The sequence below is a fragment of the Suricata suricatta genome, chromosome 14, assembly GCF_006229205.1.
Source record: "Suricata suricatta isolate VVHF042 chromosome 14, meerkat_22Aug2017_6uvM2_HiC, whole genome shotgun sequence".
NCBI classification, from domain to species: Eukaryota; Metazoa; Chordata; class Mammalia; order Carnivora; family Herpestidae; genus Suricata; species Suricata suricatta.
This window is the reverse complement of record NC_043713.1, coordinates 29,250,131-29,266,083: the sequence shown is the minus strand read 5'-3', so window position 1 is coordinate 29,266,083 and position 15,953 is coordinate 29,250,131. Positions and strand designations below refer to the sequence as shown.

The 15,953-nt window shown below is 35.4% G+C and overlaps 1 protein-coding gene across 2 annotated transcripts; it reads right to left on the bottom strand.

The window, feature by feature from the left end:
* Positions 1 to 1,813: 1,813 nt before the first annotated feature.
* Positions 1,814 to 11,622, bottom strand: SYT4 (synaptotagmin 4). Of its 2 annotated transcripts, none has more exons than XM_029922149.1 (4): positions 11,344 to 11,622; positions 7,569 to 8,383; positions 5,831 to 5,951; positions 1,814 to 4,529 (listed from the first exon to the last, which is right to left on the bottom strand). In XM_029922149.1, the coding sequence occupies exons 1-4, from the start codon at positions 11,375 to 11,377 to the stop codon at positions 4,222 to 4,224; spliced, it is 1,278 nt and encodes a 425-aa protein (XP_029778009.1). In that variant the 5' UTR covers positions 11,378 to 11,622; the 3' UTR covers positions 1,814 to 4,221. The 2 variants fall into 2 exon arrangements, with proteins under 2 accessions (XP_029778009.1, XP_029778010.1); XM_029922150.1 differs by having other exon boundaries at positions 5,831 to 5,948.
* Positions 11,623 to 15,953: the final 4,331 nt, after the last annotated feature.

Here is a 15,953-nt window from a genome sequence, read left to right as displayed (position 1 = left end):
GTATGATTCGATACATTTTGATACATGTATATACCCATGAAACCATAATCTCAAACAAGAAAATGAACATATTCATCACACCAGGTTCTCCTCCTGTTCCTTTTTAACCTCTCTCACTCACACCTCTCCATACTCCCTCTTTCAATCCCAAGCGAATACTGATACGCTTTTTATCATCACAGATTAGTTTGCATTTTCCAACATTTCCTAGAAATTAATTCTACATTATATACTCTCTATTTTTGGGGAATCGGAGATTATCTGGCCTGAGTCGGTGTAATTGTTAAGATTCGTTATGTGTTATTGCATATATCAGTAGTTCATTTATTTTCTTGTTGAGTAGGTTTCTATTGTGCAGTTATAACACGATTCATTAATCATTCACCTGTTGATGAACACTTAGGTTGAATACAGTTTTTGTCTATGACAATTAAAGCTGCTACGGAAACTCATGTACAAATCTTTGTGTAAATATATTTTCATTTCTCTTACTAAGTACTTAGAAGTGGAATGACTGGGTTATACGGTAGATGTATGTTTAACACTTAAGAAACTACTTGTTCCCCAAACTAGTTGTGCATTTTGTATGCCAGCAGCAGTGTAGGAATGACCTAGTTCCTCTAACTCTTCACTAACACATGACATGTTCAAACTTTTAAATTTCAACCATTGTAATAGATGTGCAGTCATATTTCATTGTGGTTTTAATTAGCATTTCCTTAGTGACTAATTCCCTTGGAAAATCTCCTGTGTCTCTGGTTGCTTTTGGCAACTAAAATATATTTGAACACTTAACTATCACGGCCAACTAACTCTTTTGACGTACCTGTGCACCTTCCTAACACAGTTAATATGATTTGCAAGGAAAAGAAAATGGCAGCCAATTCTGGTTGCATTCCGTGTATCAGGCCATTTTTCCAGTGTGTTCACACAGCACACCCCAGATGGACTGATGCTATAAATGATGGCTCATCCCCCAGTGGAGGACCTCATAGTTCCCATTCCTCTTAGCTGGGGCTTGGTGGGAACATTGCAGATATCCTGAGGTTTTTTACCTCCCCCTTTCTAAGAAATAAAATTTCCATTTCCATACCATTTTTCTAACCAAACCAATCCAGTGCAAGAATATGGAAAAAATGAAAAAGAAGACAAAAGACAGTAACATAAAATAGGTAATGAAAGAGGTTAAAATGAGAAATAAGATGGGGCACATGAGTGGCTTAGTGGGTCATGTGTCGTGCCCTTGGTTTCTCCTCAGGTCACGGTTGTTGAGTTTGACCTCCATGTCAGGCACTGCACAAAATAAATAAATAAACATTAAAAGAAGAAAGGAAAGAAGATCATAAAAGAGAAAAAAAAAGAGGACAAAATAAAGAATGGTGATAGAAAGCACTGAAGAAAATAAATAAAATACGGAAAAATGAATATAATATAGAAAGGAAAAGTCAAAGAATTTGGGCATATGCCCCTTTAAGGTTCTAGCAGAGCTGGTTAAGGACTCCTTGAGGAGTGTGTGGTGTGTCACAGTGGGAAGAGTGTGGTAAGCCATGAAAACCTTTTATTTCCCATTCATGTGCACTTGAGCCAAATGCCTAAGCTCCATGGGTCTTAGGTTTTGCTTCTGTATAATAGGAATAATGATAATTTTCCCAGATAATTGTTATGAGAATTAAACAAAATAAAATAAGATACATTAAAGACCTTGGTGCTGAGTCACTGATGATCCCTGTTCTATGCCAGGGGATTTAATCAGGAACCTTAAAGCTTAGACAGATATAAGACAAGTCTTATTATAGAGTCCACTGGCAGAAAGTTTGAGTTGAAATGGGTTGGGCAGAAGCAGCAATTTATTCATGTCTTACAAACATGGTCTTACAAACATCATACAGAGCTGGCACAAAAGAACAGGCACCGTCTCACACCATGCTTCCTTCCAAATCACTTCTATTGAGTAACAAGATCAGAACAAGTCAGTTACTGAGTTACACAGTTCTTCAAACATGGAAACCGCCGCATTAGGGTGGCTTGATTGGCTAATCAGACAAACAATTAATTTACATGTTTAATACAGCGCAGGATTTGTAACAGAGTTCAAGATATTCACATTGATATTGTAATACTTTATAAAACAGTATAATTTTCAGGAGATGATGGGATCGCATATGTCCCTGCCTGTTTCAATTCCTTTCTAGTTTTCCTTCCTTTTTTCCTTAAAAGCAGTTACAAAGAGTTATACTCAACTTTTCACACTCAAAAACACTTTAAATTTTAAAAACTAAAAACTATTTACAAATTATTCATTGTAATTTTAAAAGTATTTGTTGTTGGTTTTGTTGTTCTACTTAAAAAAATCTCCCTCCAACAACCATACTTTACTTGTATGACCATTCACTTCTGGTTTCTGGGAAGGATACTTAGGGTTGACTCCTCACAACTGTTTAGAGCTCCAAAATATATTATATTCCATGGCCTGGTGAACCACATATACATACATAGAAAGGCCATTTGACTTCCCCAAACCATGCACTGACTACAATTCATTTCATGTTGCTTTCATAGAAATTCTGTTGAGGTGCCTTTCTGGTGGAATAAAGACAATGATGGGGAATATATATTCTTTTAATCCCAAAGTCATCTTAAAGCACAAAAAAGAGATTGACTTCAATCTTTGTACATACGGAATGTAAAACATTTCCTTTACATTAGGCATAGTCATAAAAAGCATGTATAAGTTGTTTTGAAAATGCATTGTCTTAGAATTTACAAACACTGTGATATCAAACACATTGTCAAAAACTGCTAAAGCACGGACACAAAACCGACTCAAATGTAAGTTTTTCAGTAGACTTCATTTCTAACTTGCATATTTAATAATTCAACTGTACCCAGTTTCACTCATACTCTCTAAAAACTCAAATATGGTGATATAAGTTCATTCTTTCAAGTAATCACAGGGCACTATTTTGCTCTAGCAGTTTTTTATTGAATTTCAGAGCCCTGGCACTGGAAAACCATACAAGACACAAGTCTATAAACTGTTCTACAGACAAGAGCTCAAGACACATTAGCCTAGAAAAGATAGTGAAACATACTTTGTTGTGCTAATTTGACAGCCTAAATACATTTTGTGTGAACACATGTAAATTATATTAGGCTAGCTGTGTAACTATTTTTTAGTCATTACTTTGTTGTTTTACATGATGTTTTCTATCTGGCAATGGATAAAACTAAAGTCTTGTTTGTTTCTTTCCAAATATTAGCTTAGTCCTTTCTGGGGGGAGAAGAAGCTAAACAAAGACTTAGTTAGCCATGCCCTTTCTGCATACAAGGGATAACCTTGAATGTACCCTTGCAAACTATACATATTTCCTTTCAGGAAGCTGCATTTCTAACTGAAGTTTATTTCTTTACCACTAACTAATTCCACAACTTAACAAAGGTAAACAGGGCTTGCTTAGACCAGACTGATGTTTGTGATAGTCAGTGAATAATTCAAGGCCATGGTTCTTATGTGAGATTATATTTTTACAACATTTTGACTCACATATAACCTTAGGAGAGAGAAAAATAATATTTCAGCCACAGTGTTCTCAACTCAGCCCTTTGATAAAATGATTTCTCAGCTTGTTCACTGTCCTTTTGAAACAAAACCAAGTTACTTCTTGTATAATAAAATTGTATCAAATAACTACAAACTAAAGGGAAATGACCATATACTTTCATATGCAAAACAACCATTTGCACATGACATAATGGATAAAAAGAAACTAGCGAACATTTCTTTAATATCTTTGGATTTAAAGAAAAAGTTATTTCCCCACATGAAGAAAAATAGATGAATTTTCATAAGAGAATAGCATGCTTTTCATTTCTAAATCCTAAAAATCGCATTGCTTTCTAGTGACATGAGATCACCATCCTCCACATTACATCCCTAGCTTGGGATTGCACTTGAATATTCATAGAATGCTTGGCTACTCTGGTAACCTGCAGGAGAGATTAAACACCTCATGAAAATCTATCCGACTTCTTTCATATTGGGGGAAATTATCATGATACACATTAAGGTGATTTCTGGTTTGCTAATTCAATTCATTTCTAACAAAAAAAAATTAGTTTGTTTTCACAAGCTTGCAATCATGTATCAGAAAAAAAGAGAGAAAGGAAATTGCTCCTTGCCTAGTAAAAATCATTAAGTTCCATCTCATCACGTCTAGGACGCTACCCATCACAGAGCATATGCCACTTGGCAATTTGTCTCCTGGGATAGTCACAGATCTCTTTCCAGTGCTCTCCACCGGTTCCTTCTGCTGCTGCTCCCAGGACCAACCGCCCAATCACCTCATTTCTGGATCCCCTTTCAGAATCCAAAACCAGAAATTCAACACTTATCTCTTCAAGACCCTCACAAGGAATATCAAAGACAAACAGTTCATTGAACACTGCGTTGGGGGTGCATTTCTTCACATGAGTCTTCTTTTTGGAGATTCTCTTTTTGGCATGGTACAGGTTCACTTTCACGTAGGGATCTGCAATGATAAAAATAGATGTTACACTGGAAGAATCGGGCTGGAGAGTTGGTTTCAATATAATGATGCCCTTGGAGGTTACTGTGTGGCAATAAAATGAGATTGAAATGAAAATGAGTCAGAGCAAAGTGAAAACGTGGATAAAACTTGGCTTCTCCATTATCAACAAATTGATAATAAGTAAGAATGTGCAATGTGAGAACTGTTCTAAACCAGAAGATGGGAACCTAAGGGTAAGGCAGGAAGAAGAGATAATGTAGACAGAAGGAAACAGAATATTCTAATGGCACATTCTGATTACTTATAACTCATTCCAGAAAATAATATAGAAAAAAACCCATTAGACAAGATCTGACCTTTCTGAGTTGTATGACTTTGGGTAAGTCTTTCTACCTCTTGGCTTTTTCTGATGAAGAGCATTTAGAATTCACAACGGCAATGTCCTTTTTTGCTTTAAATTTTGCTTTAACTTCTTCAGTCACCTGCTGAGTTTGCCACCTGTTTTCCAGAGTTGATCTTCCTTTAATATGTGGATTTTAGGATCATGCTACTTTTTCACATATTTAATTATATTATTTTTTCCCCTTTCTGGTTGAAGCATATGAATTGATTTTAGCTTCCTAATCTAAGCATTTAAGACCATGTGTTCAACTGCCATTATTTAAAAATATCAGTAACAATAGAATTAGATGATATTTAATGAAGTATACCTTTCTAGTCCTTACAGTCTCTCTCAAGGTATGTGTTTTTACATATCAAGTTGTGTAGAGATTACAAAACATAGCCAGGGTTATATGCTAAAATGGAAGGGTTATTATTTGACCTCAGATCATTTTAACCATAGGTCATGTGTTCTTTTCACTATGTGATACAAGGAATTTTTTAAATTAGTCACAAAATTAAGAGCTAATCTTCAAGAAGATACATAATGAATTAAAGGAAAAATAATAAAAACAATAGAAGTGTAAGTGTAGGTTGGCTCATTAAAAACACTAAAATTAAGAACTCTTCTCCCAAACAACTGCCATATTTTTGGCAATGGCCTCTTCCCTCTGCATTTATCATTGTTTTCTGTTTCAAACCCACTCAAGCAGACATCTACCATGTATTAGCAATGGCTTAGATCGTAGAACTATGTAGTTTTATTTTTCTCACTAACAGCATTAGCTCACATTGTTTTTCCATAAGGAGAAAGAGGAAAAAACAATCACATCACTTGAAACTATGAGTAAAAGGCAAATCAAAGTCATGTTAGCTGCTATTTTGCCCCACGTATTACGAAGACTGAATTTTTCTCGTACCTGAAAGTCCAGACACATCAGATTTCGGCAGATGTCGGGCTTTTAAAACAACCACAGTGAGAGTATTTGTAGTGGACTGATAGCAGAGAGAGATCAGCAACTCACCCCGTCCTGAAGACTTCTAAACAAAGAGAGATGTGGTATAAGTTTTTAAATTATTTTTTAGGCTTGAAATTTGTACTTATGGCAACATTTTAAAGCAATAAAATACTGTTATTTATATGTAATTTTCCTACTTGTTTTTATTTTAATATGCTAAGGAATCCAAGAGGAACTGCAAGCTTTTGTGCAGTACTACCACTTTCTAAAAACTGGCTGCCATCTTGTGGTGCTTTTAGGTACTACAGTATGTTAAAATTTGTAATGAGTTAGCCACACCCATTACCAGAAATGTTTAAAGATATGTAGAGTATAGAGGATATATTTCAACTTTTGCCTTTTAACTAAATAATTACTTTTTGAAGTTATTAATAGTAATAAAAAAGTCTAATCATTTGAAAGGATCTGTATAGGGAAAAATGACTCAGGTTAAGTTTGATTTGATTTCAATTTTTTTACAAACAGTGACATTACTGGAATTTGAATTCAGACTAATTGAAATTTATTCTGACTGCCACCACTCTCCTGCCCCACATGGCTGATGGAATTAAAATTCTCTGTCCTCAGCCCCCACTCAAAGTCCTCATTTAATCCAAGAAATGAATTAAGTTTTGGAGAGAATTTGCTCCATTTTTAACACTTTGTTTTTGGAGATCCCTCTTAGTATGCTACTTAGATTTCATTTGCACTTTAAAACCATTAGCTAAGAGGACCAAGAACTCAAAGGACAAGTTTTAACTGATAGTAACAAAATGTAACCTCAGGGCTGGATTATAACTAAGAAGGACGGCTGCCAGAGCTCCTCACACTTCAGTCTGTATACACAGGGGCTGTTGTAGGAATGAGCAGTCCAAGCAGGCGTAGAGCTGTATTCCCCTCTACCACTCAACATCTGAGGGTCTCAAACAAGGCACCTAATACTTCTGAACTCTGACTCTTCATTAATTTCAACAAAGAAAGAAAGGTGAGCTTTATAGTATTCTACAGAATCTTTATGAAATACTATAGTTTAAATCAATTGAGTTCTATGTTTAAAGGGGAAATAAGATTAGTTTGATGTCTTATAATAGCCTCAGAACTACCAAAGCAGTATACCTACAAAGGCAGAGTGCCTCACTTCTTGTCATACAACATAGTGATGAACATTTATAATTCAATATGATGTGATGTCTCCTCGTTGAAAAGCAATTCCATGAAAAGTCAATACAAGGTCCAAATCCTCAGGATAAATTGATTTAATTTTATATTTCGATTTAAATTTCAAATTCAATTATGAAACATCTTTGTTAACTTGCTTATGAATAAGAAATACTTGCCTGCATTTTAGTTTAAGTGGCAGGCTTAGTCAAAATACTTAAGATAAAAATTAACAAAAATATCTATGTAAATGTTATTTAAATATCTATAAAGGATGTCTATTTATTTGATATAATTAAAATACTTTAAACATTTCAGTTGTGGGTTAAATTTTATTTCCTCTCCTCTAGTCCCTTGCTCCCCATTTGATTATGATTAATAATAATTAAACATGGTAAAGATGATATATATAAAACTTATCATTTTAATGAAAACCCCCTAGATATAAAGAAGCTGAATAAAAGAATGTTTATAAATACTTTAAGCACTAAAAATAAATTACCCTAACGTTTCTCTTGATAATCTCTCTGTTCATTAACATTTTTCCATCAGATAATTCAATTCCTGCAAGAGGAATGAGGACTTCTCCAATGATATCATCTCTTGAAAACCTGTCAAAACTCAAGATTGTGAAGTGCAAGGCCAACTCTTGGATCTGAGTATAGAGGATTCCATAGAATGTAAAGGTCTCATCAAAAGCTGGGTCCAAAGTCTTTCTCAGAACTCTGGTTTTCACTTTATGTTTCTTCTCTGGGAGGATCGTCATTTTGATATACGGGTCAGAGGTCATCGACTGCTCATCCATGGCTGGCAAGCCACGGGCTTCCTTGATGTTTACCACAAATGCTTTTTTCTCAAAGTTGTACTCTAAGGAGAAGAAGAGGGTTCCCAGCTTCTCCTGTTTCTCTTCGGAAGTAAGGGAAGTGCTGGACTTTACGCTATCAGGGGAAACAGCTTCTTTCTCCCCTTCTGAAAAGAGCTTTGGGGTCACATTCTCCAGATCAGAAGGGCTACTAGCTTTGAGGTTTGTTTTGGGAAAATTGCCATTGAGATCTCTCTTCTCAAGGTCGAGATGTAATGAATTCTTTGGCACAGCTGGCTTATTCTTTACTTCATTTTTGTCATCTGCTCCAAACTTCTTCTTGCTATTTAGGTTTTCAGGATAAATATCAACTCCTTTTAGTACATGCACAAATTTATATGGAGGAGTCTTGTTAGACTTGGATGATTTTCTCTGACAGCAGATCCATGCAAATAGAGAGACTGTGAACACCAGGCCAAATGCACTGAAGATCCCCACCACTGTGGGGATTTCATCTGAAAAATCAAATGACCAATAACATACATTAAAGGAGCAGAGTTGGAGACATGAGCCTATTTGAAAAGCGTACTGGAGCTGGCAAATGCTGTAGGTTGCACAGACTGAATTACTTTCTGACTCTTCTGGGTCTGAGTTATGTACACATTGCATGTCACCTTCAGGAATAAACACATCCATTGTGTAACATGCAGAAAAAAATACAGTATGACAGAAATGTCTTCATTTTGGTATTTTTTAAATAAATAAAATGAAAAGATGAAGCTAGGCCTAGGTCTGGATTGGGGGATGTTAATGACCCTGACCTACCTTTTTCTCTCAGATAACATGAGTCAACTACAGCATGGTAGGTCAGTCCTAATTTCATTATGGTTTCTTGACATTTTGAGGCTTCCCAGAAGCATCAATTTTTACTGACTAGGGCATCTAAATGAACATTTTTGAAATGCTGAGAGATTTTGTATTCTTAGTAGTTCTTTATTTATCTTGGATTCAAGCAGCAAACATCTAGGGGCTAACTGGTTCCAGTAATTTTAAGAAATGGAGGAACATTATCTGCTATTGTCACAAACTTATCAATAATTTCCATTCCAATTATGAAGCATTGGTAAGAGAAATGTTACATATATTAGGAGAAAAAGAACAAAAAAGATGAATAAGAGGATATTAATATTATGTAACTCTTATTACTACAAACTCATTGTATACAGACCCAAAATTTGTCAAACACTGAATTATCCAAAGAACAAATTAATTACACCTAAGTAGGATAAAAACAAAACAATGGTTATGAATGAATCATCATTCCTTAACATGTAATGGGAAGAGTGAGTAGAGATAATTTAGAGTTCGATTTTATCCATAACTGATTTTTTCTGTACATTTCCACATGGCAAATTGGTAATCAAATTGAATTTGGCATTCTTTCCTTGAATGAGGGCACATTAAATTACTGAAATTAGGTAATATTGATTATGCATGAAGCTTATCATGTCCCATATGTAAGCATATTTCTCCAACAAATGATTAGTAACAGTGTGTAAGTAAAAGCAGTACTGCTATGTCTGGACATGGTGCATCAATTGAGTCAATGTTTAATATAGTCATAGTGAATATAACTAATGTAATATTATCTGCACTTAGTTTCATTCTTATCTATTTTCATCCCAAATAGTGAATAATAAAGTTAAAAGTCCCAGTCAGGAAAGGGTTAAGGCTTGTTTGAATAACCCTTGAAAGAACAATCTTTTGTTACTCCCCTTCCCCATCCCCCCAAATCTTCTGCCTATCTACTTCATAATTTCAAAACTGAACTCAAAGAATGTAAGAACCAGCAATGACAAACAAGAGTAGACATATATAAAAAGATTAAAAAACAATAAAATTTTTATAGTTTAATCATATCAAGAAACAAAATCATGTAGAGATGAAAAATAAACCTTTGAATTCCCCAAGTAGAAAAAAGCAGTGAATGCTACAGAAAAAGAATGAAGCAAGAGCTAAAGATAATCAGCTAAACTTAGTATCGCTTTTCAGTTTTTTCTTCTATTCAAGTCTTTGGGGAGGGAGGGTCCACTCCTGGACTCTCTAATAATCCAAGGCCAGGGAACAAAACCAAAGTCATGAACTAAGGCAATTCTAGGAGAACAATAAAAGCAATAGAAAATGATTCCTTTTATTTTCTTAAACAGAGCAATGGCCCAAGCAAAAACTTATTTTTCACTAGCACAATCTCTGAAAATGCCTCAGTATTAGAAAATGTCTTATTTTCAAGTCAGAAATTGAGAATAAACATCATAATAATATAGACTCAATTACCAGAATGAAGCCTGTAAAGGAAACTCACTTCTGAATATAATGTCACAGATTGTCTCTATTTAATACTTAAGTCACAAGGCAATATATTCACTATATCATGGAAAGACTTACCTACTCTGTGTATATTCTCTACCAATAAGATTTAAAGCTTCTGAGAGCAAAGACCTCAATCATTTCACTCAGTCAAATGACAATTATTATGGACCTATAGTTATCATTCCTTATCCAAAAACTTCTATAAAACTTCTTGATTTTTTGAATTCTTGTTAAGTAAGTAAAACTCTACTTCTTGTCTTTGGAACATAATGGAACCTAAAAATACTACTTTTTAATTTGAAGTACATCTGATTTTATTTACTGAAAGAGAGAGAGAGAGAGCAAGAGAGAGAGAGCATTGGTGATAAAAATTTGGTATAGGAAAAGGGAACTTGAACTGGAAAATGGGAGTCCTAATTCTACTTTCCAAAAGCTTTTAGTTAACTGTTTGACCTGCAATACTTCCCTCATCTCTCTGGGCTCTGGTTACCTCACCTGTGAAATCCAATGGCCAACCTGGTTCATTTCAAATACCACTTTAACCCTCTAGCATCATAGGATTCTGTGTTTTTCACTAGCAACATATTTCAAGAATACAAGAAAAACATAGCAGAGAAAAACAACCTTATGGTACACTCTATAATAAAATAAACTCCAAACCTCCAACATATAAGTTGTTTTATACTGAGATCAAACCCTTATGTAATCACAGAAACATTGGCTTCTCCTGGTAAGTTAAATACAGATTTACCTACAAATAAAAATCACCTACCGAATTAATGAAACCAACTGCAAACAACAGATCCCCTTTCCTTTACTTAGGGCGTGCTGCAATTTACGGAGCTACCTGAACGTTTAGCAACTTCCTGAATGTAAAATCTCCCTAGCAGAAGGCAATTTTAAGAAGAAAGATAGGGAGGAAGGGAGAAACAACAGATAAGCCACGATTGACCCTTTACAGTTTTCGTTTTCTTTTCAGATTAACTACCTAGAAAATCTATATCCAACATCCCATGAAAAAATAAAAAATAGCAACAATAACAACACAGCCCACCCCGGAGTATTCAAGAAGCAACCGCAGTTATAAGTTGAGTAACTTGCTTACCAAATTCTTCCCGGCTGGTAGTGATCGGAGCCATTTTTTTGCTGCGTGTTCTGTCCGAGGTGCTGAACGGAAAACTCCCTGGCTTGATTCACTTGCTTGGATCTGAAGCGCCGGCTTTCCCGAGTGCTGAAAACAACAGCGCAGAGCCCAGGGGACCTGCGCCTGGAACCGGGAGGAGGCAAAGGGGGCGGGCACGGGGGTCCACTCGCCCTCGCACGGTGATTTGCCACCCTGTTCCTGTTTTGGCTCTTCTGAGAAGCTCGTCTCTGAGACTCTAGACGTGGCTGAAACCCGAATTGACGCAATCCTGACGCTACAGGGTTGAAATCAGCACCTGCCCCCTCCCCTCCGCCCTCCAAGCCTCTCCTCTCCCTTTCCTTCTTTCTTCCTTCCTCCTCTCTCTCCTGAGGATTCAACACATACTCATCAATTATTTTAACTGTTGGACTACTGGAGATTAGCTTTGCTATTCTGTGAGGGCTCACAAGCACATGGAGATGAGCCCCCAAACTCATTCGTGTCAGTTCTTAATAGAAAATCTGATCATCTAAATCAGTAAAAATGTGTCTGTGAGTTATCAGAATAATGCAATTTACAGAGATGGTTTCTGGTAAGAGTGAGAAGAGAGAAATCTCTGCATCACATGAACACTGACATGCAAGAATATGTTTTCTTGCTTTCTAAATTTTTCTTTGGTATGTTATACCTTCGTTAGAAAAGATCCACCTTACACTGATTCATTTGAAATAAGACAACAGTTTTCTGACTATAATCACTTATTTTCTCATAAATAGTCTAAACATTTTGCTGATGCTGTTGCTCCATCTGTCTGTCAGCTCTCATCCCTTTAATATCTGACATTTGACCAGTTAAAGTACTTAGGAACAGATGGGAATAATCCCTTCTGTATTCAGACTCACTCTGAGTTATGACTTTTGCATATAATGAGACTGCTCCTGGAATGACATTTCTGGTTAAAACCCCTGACTTCCAATAGGATTGTGCAAAATAGTTACAAGAATCAGACTGAAATTGAAAATGAATGATATTGATAATTATTACTTATTTTCAAAGGAAAACATTTTTTTCTGAACTGATGATATTTCTGGGGTTGAGGAACTGGAAAATAGATGATGTCAGATTCTGATTAATTTTAATCAGAAGAGTGTGCCTTTTAAAAATGTTTAGCAATTTTCCAAAGGAAAGAACTCAGGCTGTAACTCCAACTATCAATTATTGCTCCGCAAAGAATTCCTTTGCTCTGGAGCTCAGTGAGCAAATGACATTTAATGTGTACTGGGATGGGGGAGGAAGGGGCACTGGGTGACTCTCAAAAAGCTACTACACAAGTGACAGGTTCCTGCACATTGGCAAGCAGTCGCTCTGAGCGTCAGGGCTGTGTCTTGGGAAAAATTAGCTTCAGTCTTTTGCATCATGGAAAATTTTATGAACCAAAGTCCTTTACTTTCTCTTTCTACTTGCTCCCACATAGTTGGCATTTTAACATTCTTCTAACAGACTTTTTTAAACCTTACATTGTCATGATATGAAAACACAAAAACTAATTTACTGTATTTAATTTTTTCTGTTGGCAGAACCTGTGTTTTGTGTCTTTATCTTTTCATTTCATTCAAATTACATGCTTCCTCAGTTGTGCCTGTACCTAGTGGGATTGTCCCTAGGAATAGACTTTCATTAGATGAAAGAGACAGTGGCATTTGTATTCATGATACATACCATAGGTAAACAAAATATATAGTGTGAGGTTCACTAAAATGTGTTTCCTGGCTAAGTTATTGCTAACATATGGTTAAACTCATTTGTTGTAAACATAAGTACCTTATTTTTAGGTTCTATATAAATTACTATCTCATTAATTTTACCTTCAGGTGGCAAGATGCTGTCATCTAAAACCTGTCTAGACTGTTTAAATTCTATTTCTACAAAACCCTATGCACCCCTGGGCTGTCTCATTTCTAAGGACACATTGTGATAAAATTACCTCTTCCCCAGAGCTAATGCTATGGTGGATATAGTAACTGTTTCATTGCTTGCTTTAAAACCAAACTGAAATAAATATTAATTAAAATGTCAGAAGTTTCCCTCATTTTCACTTGATGAATAGCATGTTATTTATTATCAAATATCTTTAGACACTTCTACCAGCACCAGATGAGGAGTGAGAAACTGATCCAACACAGAGGATAAACCTGAGTTTTTTTATGATTGAGATTCATACCCTACCACGTTATTACATTGTTCTCTTTAGATTCAGCAAACAAGTAATCAATTCGCTGACGTGAACAATACCATTCTAGCAGCAAAGACTTGGGAGGAGGGGTTGTTGCTAGGTAACCACCTTTTTGCCACCCAAAACACACAGCCTCAAACAAGTTCCCGCCGTGGGAAACAGACCATTCTGTGAGAGTGGCAGTGTTTACTTCAGAATAATTCTTTGACTGTTGAAATGGTTCAATATTACCCTACATTATTTCAGATTTCGGTTATAAATATCTATACATACTTTGAGAAAAAACAACATTTGAGTTCAATTTGGTTTTAAGAAATCTAGTTGAAGACTACTGATGATTCATTATCTGATGTTTCCATCCATTTTATTCATTTAAATTTTTTTTTACTTAACACATAGTTTGATGATAATGTTTATTTATATGGTTTATTAATTATATAGTTCAATCTATATTTACTCTGGTTTCTTAAAAATAGTATTCTTGGATGTGTTTAGGATATTCTGTTAGGCAAAAAAAATTGAAAAGGTTTTGAAAATGTTACAGTAATCTTCAGTAATCTTTAGTAATACCCAGATTAGTAATACAAGGAAATTTTACTGGTATGTGGGTGGAGTACAGTGAAGTATCTGATAATGGATAATGGATAATTATTGTAATGTTCCATATCATTCTATTAAGAATGTTGGCTCTGATGTTAATGGAAAAGATTTATATTACAAGCACACCCAACTCAAAATCCTGCAAGACAATACTTTCCCAATTGGTATCACAAAAATCCTTTCGCTATGAACTATTTCTACATTTGTTTTTCTTCAACATATTCAGCATTTACTCTGTGACAACCTAGACTAGGCAGTGATGGCTATTGAGTGAAAAACTCATTAGCCCAACTACAAAAAAGCTGATCATCTTCCATTATGCTTTTTTTCAACATACAATTATCAAACATGTACTAGCTCTTAGGTTTTTGGTAAGTAGGGGGTTTATATTGGTCAAGATGATAAAAACAATTCTTACCTTAATGGAGTTTACAGGCTACAGGAGAGATGGGCAGCTTTTCCTTTAGAACTGGGAAAAATAGATGGAATTGTGTTTATCTTTCATTTGTCTGGTACTTCCCCTACAAAACTGGTCAGCAGCACCACTTACTTTCACCATACACAAAAATAAATCCAAAATAGATTAAGGACCTAAATGGGAGACCTGAAACCATAAAAATTCTAGAAGAGAGCACAGGCAGTAGCTTCTCTGACTTTGGCCATAGTAACTTTTTTCTGAGGCAAGGGAAACAAAAGCAAAAATAAACTACATCAAAATAAAAAGTTTCTTCACAGTGAGGGAAACAATCAACAAAACTAAAAGGTAACCTGTAGAATGGGAGAAGATATTTGCAATTGCATATGCAATAAAGGTTTAATATACAAAATATATAAAGAACTCATAAACAACGCCTCAAGTCAAGTAATCCAATTAAAAGTGGGCAGAACACATGAACAGACATTTCTGCAAAGACGTATAGATGGCCAACAGACACATGAAAAGGTGCTCATCATCATTTGTCATCAGGGAAATGCAAATCAAAACTGCAATGAAGCATTACCTCATACCTGTCAGAATGGCTAAAATCAACAACAAAAGAAACAACAGGTTTTGGTGAGGGTATGGAGCAAAAGGAATCCTCTTGCAGTGTTGGTGGGAATGCAAACTGGTGCAGGCACCAGTGGAAAACAATATGGAGTTCCTTAAAAAGTTAAAAATAGCACTGCCATATGATCCAGTAATTACACTACTGGTATTTACCCAAAGAATACAAAAACATTAATTCAAAGGGATACACACACCCTATGTTTATAGCAGCATTATTTATGATAGCTAAGATAAAGAAGCAGCCCAAGAGTCCATTGATTGATGGATGGATAAAGAAGATGTGTTATATATCTACAATTCAATATTATTCAGCCATGGAAAAGAATGAAATATTGCCATTAGCAATACCATGGATGGAGCTAGAGAAGTATAATGGTAAATGAAATAAATCAGTCATAGAAAGGCAAACATCTATGCTTTCACTCATATGGGACTTAGGAAGGAAATGAGAAAAGGAAAAGAGAATGAGAAAGAGAAAGAGAAACCAAAAAAACAAATTCTTAACCACAGAGAACAAACTGATGGTTACCAGAGGGAAGGTGTGTGTGGGGGATGGGTTAAATAGGTGATAGGGATTAAGGAGTGCACTCTCATTATGAGCACCGAGTGAGTATGGAATTGTTGAATAATTATATCCTGTATCTGGAACTAATATAACACTGTATGTTAACAATCAGAATTAAAATAAAAACTTAATAAAAAAGAATAGGC